Source organism: Phyllobates terribilis, unplaced genomic scaffold (assembly GCF_046119375.1).
Source record: "Phyllobates terribilis strain yellow unplaced genomic scaffold, ASM4611937v1 Scaffold_13__5_contigs__length_258822181, whole genome shotgun sequence".
Lineage (NCBI taxonomy): Eukaryota > Metazoa > Chordata > Amphibia > Anura > Dendrobatidae > Phyllobates > Phyllobates terribilis.
In genome coordinates this window covers 129,825,535-129,837,555 of record NW_027362773.1, presented here as the reverse complement: position 1 = coordinate 129,837,555, position 12,021 = coordinate 129,825,535, and the positions used below count along the sequence as shown (strand labels likewise).

Below are 12,021 nucleotides of genomic sequence, written 5' to 3'. Positions count from 1 at the left end.
CCTCAGGGGCGCCACACTTTCTCCAAACAAACACCTCTCTGTTTAGCTTCAGTACACCTCTCTTTACAGAGCAGACTAACCAGCAGCTCTGCCTTTCTCCAGTCTCAACACACTCCACACTGCTGAGCTAACCCAGCTGCTGTTATTAGGCCTGTAAACTCAGGACTAGATGACAGGTTACCCGCCAGGTTCTTTTGGGTACCCAAAATCTAATCACATTAAACCCTCTAAGTAACCTAGTGTTACTGGTACAGCTTACATTACCAACACATATTTACCATCCAGGACCTTACCTCCTGCTTTCCTACAATGACCATAAGGTTACATTGTAAGACCTGGCCAAAACCTCTATTCAGCCTACGAATCCCCTTCTCCTGATAGGTGAGACTTCCAGATATGTATGTAACTGAGCGTGAAGTTTTTACAATTTTACATGACACTATATTTACTCTGAAGACAAAATACGGTTAAGGATGTACTGCCTGACATAATGGGTCTGTAATAGAGTTGGTGAGAATCGATAGTCCAGCGGTTAGGTCAGTAATCTGTGGCTACTGAATCGGAGCTCTGACAACCACCTCCTACCTGCTGGAATTCGAGACTCTTCTTTTGATTAGCTGGCCTGACTTGAATCACATTGACTCTTAACAATGGATCAGTGAAAAATGGATGGACTTTGGATGGAACTTTGAAGTACATTGTAAGTCTGCCATGTTTTATTCGTTTAAGGGCTCATTCACACGTTTTTCACGGCTAGCACTAGTACCTATAATAGTGAATGGGGCCATTCACATGTCCGTGATTTTTTGCGGAATGAAAAACAATGGAGTGTCGTATCAAAATCTGCAATGTAAGTTTAGAGTTTCGTGAAAAAATTGGACAGCACGAGCACAAGTCATTTTTCATGGACTTGTAATTAGGAGTAGATAAAGAAACTTTTTTTTGTGTGTTTCTTATTCAAAAAAACCCCTGATGAATCTCAGGTCAAACTCTGATAGTAAAAACTAACGTGACCAAATTGATGAAGCACGAACCGTACGAGAAAATCACTTACATCTGAATGAGTCCATTGACACCACTTCTAGCTGCCTCTTCACCAGAGCACATCGCTCCATTAGTTTTGCCAGCAGCTCCTAAGTAAACCCAACTTAGGAACCACAGTTTCTTCTTCTGCATTTTGTGACAGTGAGATAAAGGCTGAAAAACATCACAATAAGCACTGAATAAATGAATTATTATTTGTTATCTTCCCAATAAAATCCTCTTCATTACCAAGAATTCTGAATTGGAGAGTGCTGTTGTGGATGCTGGGGGTTGTAGTCACCATGACGGTGACCCAGTCCGTGACCCAGGGCGGTCAAACCAGGTTAGTCTTTGTGTATAAATGTTAATGTCCGACTACGCCACCTGTGGAATGCGGTTATTGGGAACCGCCGCTGCGGAGCAGTCCACTGAAGCTGGTGATATGCGCAGCAAGGTAGTATAACTCCCCACAGGAAGAGTGTAGCTTCAGGGCAGCGTGAGTGGATGATAGTGGTGATAATGCAGGGTGTCGCGGTGCAAGAAGAATCACAGAGTCCAGATGATGCAGTCCCAGATCTTTTACTCACGGTTAAGCAGTTCCACTTACAGGGCCAGTGTAAGAGCCCACGGCGTCCTGTGCTCACGCAGTAAGGGGCTCGGTCGACCCTCAGGTATCTCTGGAGCATTTAGCAGGACCCCCTTCTGTGTGTCCTCTCTGGCCTCTCTCCTTGTACCTCACACCCAGCGGCACCTCTGTCCAGTGTCCTCGGGCCTTGGCGGGCGACGTGTGTTCCGTCCCCTGGGTCCTATGTGGCTACTTTCCTAGTGGCTGGTGTGGACAGCCTGCTGTACTTGAAGTGCTGCAGCCTCCGGTTCCCAGTTGAGTCCTGTAGTCTCTGCTGGCTGGGGGACCCGGTTCCCCTTCTTTGGCCTGACCCCCCCACCTCCTGGCAGCAGCGGGCGTGCGGGTGGCTTGCTGCACGGCCCGTACCCCTAGGGTCCCTTCTCTTCTCTTCCTGGAGCCTTCCTGCTTCCTGTTTCCTCTCTTCCCTCCTTTCAGGCTCAGGCCTCCTGACTAGGCCCGCCTCTGGAGCAGAGCTCCTACAGAGCCCCTGCTCCTACACTCTCCTCCTCTGACTGAACACTCATCTAAGATGGCTACTCTCTTTTATATGCTCCTACTCAGTGCGCCCAGGATCTACGTCCTCCACCCATCCACTACCTAGTTCCCCCTCTCTAGGTGGTTCCCCCTGACTCGCCCCCTGGGCCGTGGGGCACTCGGAACCGGGCAATAAGGAGACGATGGGGGTAGTAGTGGCGACCCGGTCCCGTGGCTCAGGGTGGTCAGGCCAGTGGCAGTCCCTTAGATGTTTTAGATAATGCCCGACTACGCCACCCGTGGATTGCGGTTATTAGGAACCGCCGCTGCAAGGCAGACCGCTGGGGCTGATGATGTATGCAGCTGGGATGGTGTGACTCCCAACGGGAAGAGTGCGGCCCCAGGGCAGTGTAGTGGATGGGGTGGGAGTGATGGTGGTGAGAGTCCCAGTACCGGTAGTGCCGGAGGAGCGAAAAAGCACACAGACAACGTACTGCAGTCCAGGGTCTTTACTCACGGTTAATATCCTAGTCACTTCAGCTGGCAATGACTGCCAGAGCCGTGCGGCGTCCACCAGGTGAGGGGCTCGGTCAACTCCCAGGCAGCTCAGGAGTATGGCTCAGGACACGCTTCAATCCTTCCTCTGGCCTGCCTCACCAGTGACCCACTTTTGTCCAGCTACCGCGGACTTGTGCGAGTAAACGTGGGCCCCGTCCTCTGCTGTCCTATATGGTGCCTTCCTAGCAGGTTTGATGAGGTGTCGCACCAATAAATGATCACGACGTCCGGTCTTTGGCTGAGGGTAGTTTCTCCTCCACCAACTTGGGATCCGGCACCCTTAATCTGCCTGACCCTTCACCCTGGATTCTCGTGGGTTCTTAGGGTACCTTCCACCTTCTTGTTCCTGAGCCCTTCTGTTTCTCTGTCTCTCCTCCTTCTTTCCTGTTCCTTCTTCTCCTCCCTTCTCGTGGAGCTGGGCTGAGGTGACACCACAGCTCCCCTTCACCTCCTCCTCAGCCTCTCACTAGGCCCTCCTGGAGTAGAGCTCCTACAGAGCCTCTACTCCCTGTCTTCTCCTCTCTGGACAGAACTTCTCTTCTCCCAGCGCTAAGATGGTGCCCACCTTTTATACCTCCCTCTGACCATGAGCCCAGGTGACCAGCAACCAATGGGCTCCTTCCTACGCTCAGGAACCAACCCCTATCTGCCCCTACAGCACTGGGTGTTCCACCCCCCTCCCCACTCCAGCAGGGACATGGTCGGTCGTGCCTGCACTTCTGTCTAGTGGGAGCACCGTTGAGCTGTCCCTCGGAAATGGGGTGTGTGTGCTGTATGCAGCTAACTGAGCCCTGGTCCATACTCCATCCTTACCCGGGAGTGGAATAGCACACCTCTGGCAGAGGTGCAATACCCCTGTAGCGGCCGAACCCTCGGGGCGCTACACCCCCACTCCAGCCAGGGATCAGGGACTGTGCTCTCCCATAGGAGCAATTTCGCCCTGTCCCCCGGAAATGTGGTGTAGTGGATGTAGTGTTAGGGTCCTGAGCCATACTCCTTCCTTACCTGAGAGTGAGATACCACACCTCTGGGTGAGATGCAATACCTCTGTGGCGACCGAACCCTCAGGGGTGCCACACTGTTTCCCTAATGAACCCTAAGGCCAAGTGCACGTGGCCTAATACTTAAATAGTGCAATAAAATCATATCCTTGAGGCCACCTACATATGTTTAGTATTTGGTGACTTTTTTACCTCAGTATTTGTAAGCCAAAACCAGGAGTGGAGCAATCAGAGGAAAAGTATAATAGAAACACATCACTTCTGCATTTTTCACCCACTCCTGATGTTGGTTTACAAATCCCGAGGTAATAAAAATTCACCAAATACTCAACGTGTGTACATGGCTTCAAGGATATGATTGTTTTGCACTTTTTAAGTATTAGGTCATGTGCACACATTGAGTATTTGGTGACTTTTTTACCTCAGTATTTGCAAGGCAAAACCAGGAGTGGGTGATAAATACAGAAGTGGTGACGTGTTTCTATTATACTTTTCCTCTGATTGTTCCTCTCCTGGTTTTGGCTTACAAATACTGAGGTAAAAAACTCAACAAATACTCTACATGTGCACGTGGCCTCATACAGATCTCCATAGACTTTAATAGCCGAGTCTCATAAGCAAAACAGATAAAAATTGGGCCTGCCCATAGTCTCGCGGACCGGCGACACCAATCTGTTTTTCACAGATGGCTGTATCGATGAATGAACTCTATGGGTCGGTGTGCTGTCCAAGAAAAAAGATGGACAGCACTGGGACATGTCACACCGATGTGTGAATGTAATATAGATCAGATTTTTTCTATTTAGGTGTAGAACCAGCTTTGCGATACTTTCCAGGAAACAGGTCAAGATTAGCTGGGTAATGTTGATATCAGGGATTCCTCCTAAGTCGTTTATACTTTACACGTCACAGTAGAGTTTTTATTACTGACGCTACGTTTTCAAAGTGGTCATCTACCTTATGGCGGCAGGCTGATAATGACAGCATTGACATGGACGTGTAGTGGTTGCTATGCAATCGTAGTATGTATGATAAGATAAGTCCGACAAATGGCTGTGACTTTGTTCCTTGGCTGAATCTCTTGACACCATGTGCGTCAACTGAACAGCAATAAACCAAATAGCATCGTTTGATGTCACGTTGTGTCAGACTGAACCTTACACTTTATACACGATTTAGTCATATTATCATAGTCAATAGAAATGCCAACATTCTTATATGGCAGATGCTCCTCTTTACAACCACCATTAGAAGGGCTCTCCGAGACTTGATAATGGGGTTGGTATCTCCAGGAATGACCCCTGGCAATCAGGACAGTGCAGGGGATGCAATCCAACAGTCACAATGGCTTATTCCTATGGATCTGCGGTGGACATATCATTGGTGCAACCTGCGGCTCAAAAAATAAGGGGCCACTACCACCTCTAAAGAAGGGGGAATTGTTCATTATGATGAGTTATTAGACTGCAAAGGGCCCTTATCTTGTTCTTGCACAGGGGCCTCTTCTGTCTGTGTCCGCTCCTGGAATGGGTGACGGGTACTGCAGCTAAGTCCCAAGTAATTCAATGGAAAATTACTTTCACCAGGACAATACCTTAGTAGAAATAAGTCGAATGTTAGCAGATGATTTTATAAAAAAAAATGTCTGTAATAGGAATAATCATAAAGTAATATTTTTATTTTAGACACAGCCCCTACAGTTGATGCCTGGCCCTCTATATGCTATCGACGGAGATTATGGCATTAATGACCCTGTTGCTTACAGGATCATCAGTGGTATGTATAAAATATCAATGCAACTAATGAGCACGTAGGCCTCCGACTCAGGTAGTGGGTATTGGGCAATGCTCAATTTCAACCTGTTGATTCCTTTGCTCCCATGAAGATAAGTTACTGCTTCTTATATAAAAATATATGTTTGACTGAGCATTGAGCACAGTCAGACAGCCATATAAATTGGACCGCATATAATCTGCCCGCAATGCACGGACTAGCTGACTGCTCTTTCGAGCCAAGCGTGACAGCTGCATATATTTCTATGCAGCTGTCACGCTCAGCTTGGGAGAGCCGCCGGCCAGTCATTGCGGGCAGATTATGTTCCGATTTATACAGCCGTGTGAACCCTATAATGTACAGTAGACGGCCCATACAGCTGTGAGTTGCATTTGTATGATAATTACTGTATCTAGTGCGTGCCCATGGCAGTATTTTCTGCCTGCACTTTGGCACTATCATAAAAAACAGTGGCAGATTTACTAACCCTGTCTAATTTCCTTACATACTTAAGCTCCTAGTCATTCAGGCGTTTTCAGTTTCCCATTTTCTGACTAAAAACTTCTTGAAATGTTGCAAAAATTTTGTGCAACTTGAAGTTGCACAAAAATCTTGCGACTTTTATTGTTTTTTCACGACAGCCCCATCTAGCTCCACTAAAGTTGGCAGAGCTGAGGTGTGATGGGGGGTGGCAAAGCCTGCCTGACCAATTCATTATTATTTGTGCCAAAAAAGTGGTGTAAATGATGCCGGAAATGTTCTTCAGTCCCTGGCTGGTGCGTATTTCTTTCAGTGGCGTACAGCAGTGAAAAAATGCACCAGATGCACTAAAGAGGATTTTTTCCCATCATACTGCACAGCTTCTTTCATAAGACTGCTAGGTGTCACTTAACCATTATTACTCATTGACCACTTTATTCATAGTCTGATCTTTGTTCTTCTTCTTGCTTAGGGAACGGTGAGAATATATTTAATATAGGCGTTGCAACTGGAAACATAACAATGAACAAGCCAGTAGACACGTTGGGAACAATCCTGTTGCAAATTATGGTAGGTACTGAAGATCATGCTGAGCTGTAGGTTGAAATAGGAACCCATTCTAGAAAGAAAGGACATATAGCAAATGTCGTGTGTTAGGGAAGAGTCAAACGGCTGTATAACTTGGACGTGAATTGCAACATAATGCTCGGACTGCCCGGTAGCTTTCCTGACCTGAGTGTGATGGCTGCATAAAAATACCTGCTCTCTCAATTGGGTTGGGAGAGCTGCCGGCCAGTCCGAGCATTGCTTTGCGATCCTCGCCCGAGTTATATGGCTGTCTGACTCTTCCCTTAGAATGTGTTCTGGAAATCCTGGAAAATTCTGCTCAAATGGTCAAATGAAATGGTCATGTCAACCGATTACTGCAGGCCACAGTCACAATATGTCCATTGTAACATAATGTCCCTCAAAAGTGATTGATGATGTCCATGTGTTTTTTACGCCACTATGCATGAAACAGCACCAAGACCTTATGAAAATCAGTGGAGTTAATCTAAAATTATGCCATAACTGTAGCAAAAAAGACACGGACCATACATCCAAAAAACATACATTGATCTAATGCCGCCAGGCAAAAATTGACAAAACTGAACATGAGGTTCTCAGTTAATCAGACTGTTTAAAGCCAACTACCACTTCCCGTTGAACCTCTCAGCGGGTTCCTAACCTAAAAGTATAAGTTTTAGATGTGCGGTCCATATCTTTCTATATAGCTATGGCATATTTCATGCTCTGTTCCCTGTTCTTTTGTTCACACAATTACATTTTGCCAAGGAGATAAACGTTCCTGCTGAGCCATGTGGTTCCTGTATGTAATTTGTGGTGTCAACCAATGTAATACGTACAGTGCATCAGTTCCTGGATTTTTAGTTGAACATTGTATACCTGATACAGATAGTGAACTTTGATCATTCATTTCGATAAGCAGACAGTGCAATTAGATTTAGGAATGAGTTCACATTGGCGTGTGGTATAAAGGATGTTACTTTTTTTTCCAGGCTTATCAGACTAATGATGAGTTAAAATATTCCACCACCACGGTCAACATAGAAGTAAAGGAAAAGAATAATTTCCCACCAAGATTTGAAAAGTCCAATTACACAGGAACCATCCCTTCAAATATGGAAATTAGAAGCTTTGTCCGGGATTCTAGTGATCAGACAAAACAACTTCATGTGTTTGCCGTTGATGACGATTTTCCAGATGTGTGTATCTGCCAGCTGATAAAATAATAAAACACCTTACCGTATCTGCTATATCATGACAACACAATGTAATGCTATACTATTTTCATGCCAGTAGAAATTTGCTTATGTGACTGATCTACGTTTACCGTTATACATTTTATAAATTGATATTTTATAGATCTGTGATAAATTGTGGAAAAAAAGTCGGTAAAGATTTAATCCATACAATTTACCAATTAACCTGTGCAATTTGTAATTTTTCTTAAGCCCTGTTCATTTAGGAAACTGGCCCTAACACGACATTGTAATCAAAAATAGTATCCATGACACTGTTTATCACACCCAAAAATTAATACAGACCCCATAAACAAAGACTACAGACCAGATCCATTTAACACATTCAGCCCACAGATCAGACCCATTTAAGAAATACAGACCCCAGACCAAACCATTTTAACAAACACAAAGACCAGACCAGAACTGTTTACTAAAAATACTGACCCCAAACCAGACCCTTTTAACAAATACCCACCCTAAACCAGACCCGTTTAACAAATACAAACCCCAGACCAGTCTACTTTAGCAAAAACAGGCCAAACCTGTTTAACAAATACAGACCCAAGACCAGACCATTTTCACAAATACAGGCTCCAAACCAGACCCTTCAAAAAATACAGACTCCATACTAGACCCTTTAAAAAATACAAATCCAAAACCAGACCCCATCAACATATATAGATCACAGATCAGACCCATTTAACAAATACAGACCCAAGACCAGAACATTTTAACAAATACAGACCCGAGACCAGATCACTTTAACAAATACAGACCAAAGACCAGATCCCTAAAAAACAGACCCCAGAACAACCCTCTTAAAAAAATACAGACTCCAAATCAAACCCCATATTTACAGACCCCAGACCAGACCCCCTAAATAAATACTAACCTCAAAGGCACCTCAAATATAGGCTCCTAAATAAAACCCTGACTCTTATAAACTATTACAGACATCAGACCAGACCCTTAATATAAACTCCTGTCTAGCCCTTTCACCTTTTATACATACCAGACCCGCTTGATGCAGACACCAGAACGAACCCTTAAAGGGGTTTCCCATAAACAAAGTACATTTTCATGAATAGATCTTGGAATAATAATAACTTCCACAATTGGATGTGTTAAAAAATGTTCCTGTGCTGAGATAATCTTATAAATGTGCCCCTGCTGTGTACTGTGTAATGGCTGTGTCTGACCGTGAAGGAACATGGTCTGATCGTACCACATCTCCTGGGCAGGGGGAAAAGTAAAAGAGTATACAGACATTACAGCACAGAATTGCAGTCGATTCTTTTTCTAAGGCAACATAAAACACTGTCTGTTTTTAAGCAATGTTTTAATTCAAAGAAAGAATCAGCTGTGATCCCGTGCTGTAATGTCTGTATAATCTTTTGCTTCCCCCCCTGCCCAGGAGATGTGGTATGATCAGACCATGTCCCTGTACGGTCAGACACAGCCATTACACAGTACACAGCAGGGGCACATTTATAAGATTATCTCAGCACAGGAACATTTTTTTAAATACATCCAATTGTGGAAATTATTATTATTCAAAGATCTATTGATTAAAATGTTTATTAAAATTAACTTTGTGGGAAAACCACTTTAAGTATAAAAATAATACTTTTTTATTTCTTTGCATAGTAGTAAGTAATTATTAGGTATCAAATATATTACATATTATTAAGAAAAAAAATCTTTGTTTTTCAGGGATTCAATCCAGCTATCACTTACAGGATAGAAAACAGCAATAATTTTACTATCCTTCGTGATGGATATATTCTAACTAACTCTGTATTCACCTCTCCTGGCACCGTTGTCTTTGTAGTAAGTTCCCTATCATGGTTCATTGCAAATAAAGACTCAACTTGAAGTGGAATTTTCGGTTAAGGGGAAAACATAAAAATGACAGTAGATTAAATTCTAAGACTTTTCTCAAATAGATGTTACTAGCAAATCAGATAATTTTCCTCATTATTAAAGGGACAAAGGATTTACTTTCACTTTACTGGAGTGAGAGCATATTCTGGAGAGATTCTCTTTTCTGTGATGTATCAACTGTGAAGGGGGTAGTTAATTCGATGAAGAATCTGAAGGGCAACGTGACCTGTTTCACCATTTCTCTACTCATACTCATTAGTCCATAGATTATAATGGGTAAATTTATTTACCTATTTTCCTCATAAATTCACCAGAAGAGATTCACAAACGTGATGAATTCATTCACCAATGTATCCCTCTGGGAAATCAATCAGTAAAATGCAAATCAGGTAAAACATTCCCTCACCTTCAGCCAGGAACTGGAACTTTATTTGACACTGTATTAAAATGTCCTTTTATACAGTGGAGCTCTGATAAAGGAGGAAGACACAGCTGCTTCTAAAGGTGTAATCATTAAGAGGGGCACATAGCTGCTTATAAAGGGTTAATCTGCAAAAAAAAAAAGGATTTGGCTGCTTTTAAAGGGTTAATCTAAGTCTCTAAGTCTTATACTATAATTAAAGTGAATTTTTCAGCTGAATCAGGATGCCCGAACTACAGGCAGCACGAGTCGCACACTGGCTGGGTTATTGCATCAGTGTATGTTTTACTCTGAAACACCGCAGTTGTTTCTGAAAAATCATACTTTTAAAGGCCATCCAGGTCAACGGCCCTGATTTATGAAGGTGTTTATGACAGTTTTTTGGTGTAAAACACCTTTAAGTTTCTCAAAATTGCATAAAATTTTGAGACTTACAGGGTTTTCACACAAGTCTCAGCCAACTACATCAATATGGGCGTTTCTTACGCCAGAAATGTACTCCAGTCCTTCACTTTTGAACATTTCTACCGGAGGCACATGGCACTTGTAAGATGCAACTAATTCATTAAGTGGCGTGAGCCTCTTTATGAATTACTGTAAGTGCACCTCACTCCAGCTGCTCCATTCATGAAGACTGGCATGCCTCAAGTAAGAGGCAGCAGTACGTCAGCCACACATATTTCCCCAGTATTTCCCTGCTGCACAGTCCCAGCCATCATCAACACAGTGGTATATTACAGCTGAGAATCAGGAAGTCTCACCGAGCAGTCAAAATGGTGAGACAATAGAGAGTCTCAACTTCAGCTGACTTTTCTCTCCATTTCTTAAAGGGAATCTGTCACCAGGTTTTTGCCAGCTAATCTGAGAGAAGCATAATATAGAGACAGAGACCCGGATTCCAGCTATGTTTCACTTACTCGGTTGCATAGTGGAATTTTAATAAAATCATTGTTTTATCAGCACCAGATTATCATTATAGAACTACTAAACCTGCTACCAGGAAGATAAGCATATTCATGAGCTCTGTATAACTTCTCACTCACAACTGATTGGCATCTTTCTGCCTATGCACAGTGTAAACAGTAAGCTATCAATCCGTGGTGTGGGTGGGGATATACAAAGCTCAGCATTCAGAGAACTGCTAGCTCTGCAACAGAGGAAAAATACATTTTATCAAAATGACTGCAGGAAGCTTAACGAGTGACACATCAGTGGACTCAGGGTCTCTGCCCCCAACATCATGCTGCTCTCAGATCGGGTAGCAAAAACCCAGTGACAGACTCACTTTAAAGGGCCAGTGTTATTATCACTAAATTAGACTTTATTTTTTATAATAATAGAAAGGTTTTATATTTTGGTCTCCTTTTATTTCATTAAATTTTTCCAAATCGCGATAGGTACTCTTTAACGTGTAGCTGTCACCATGTTTTACTACAAATTGCATACATTATTATAAAGTTCTCTTCGACCTGAATAAACGTTGATAGTCCATTTCAAAATGTCTGTTTAATCCTAAAATAAAAAAATTAAATATTTGAGTTCTGCTAGAGCTTATTATTAAGCAGGGGAACTTTCAAAAATGATTGTATATACTGTTACACACACGCCCGGACTGACTGGCGTGAGCGTGGTTAGTGATCCCACTGGACCATGAACCGAGGAGTGCCTGGAGGGGCGTGACTAAGTATCAACTCTGTCCGACCAAGGTCGCACGGCTGCTCAGTCGACTCCGTGAACCAGGGAGGAACCGAGCAGAGGGACCAAGTGCTACTCCAGGTCAGACCCTGGTCACAGCTGTTGACCCACACCGGGGAATGCAGGAACAGGCAGGTTAGGCTGGCATACAGACAGGTGGGTACTGGCAGGTACGGCTGGTATGCAGACAGGTGGGTACTGGCAGGCACGGCTGGTATGCAGACAGGTGGGTACTGGCAGATAGGAACGCAGGCAGAATAGGGACCAGTACAGACTGGGATA

The 12,021-nt window shown here is 43.8% G+C and overlaps 1 protein-coding gene across 15 annotated transcripts in view; it reads left to right on the top strand.

Moving 5' to 3' along the window:
- The window catches only part of CDHR5 (cadherin related family member 5), a 113,785-nt gene that overhangs the window by 61,213 nt on the left and 40,551 nt on the right, over window positions 1–12,021 (top strand). For 13 of the 15 annotated variants that reach the window (XM_073658648.1, XM_073658655.1, XM_073658654.1 and 10 more), the window contains exons 8-12: window positions 1,277–1,366; window positions 5,367–5,457; window positions 6,407–6,504; window positions 7,494–7,700; window positions 9,453–9,569. In XM_073658648.1, coding sequence (XP_073514749.1) covers window positions 1,277–1,366; window positions 5,367–5,457; window positions 6,407–6,504; window positions 7,494–7,700; window positions 9,453–9,569 — 603 coding nt within the window. The remainder of the gene's footprint in view (window positions 1–1,276; window positions 1,367–5,366; window positions 5,458–6,406; window positions 6,505–7,493; window positions 7,701–9,452; window positions 9,570–12,021) is intronic. The other 2 variants (XM_073658650.1, XM_073658662.1) reach the window with 1 other exon arrangement.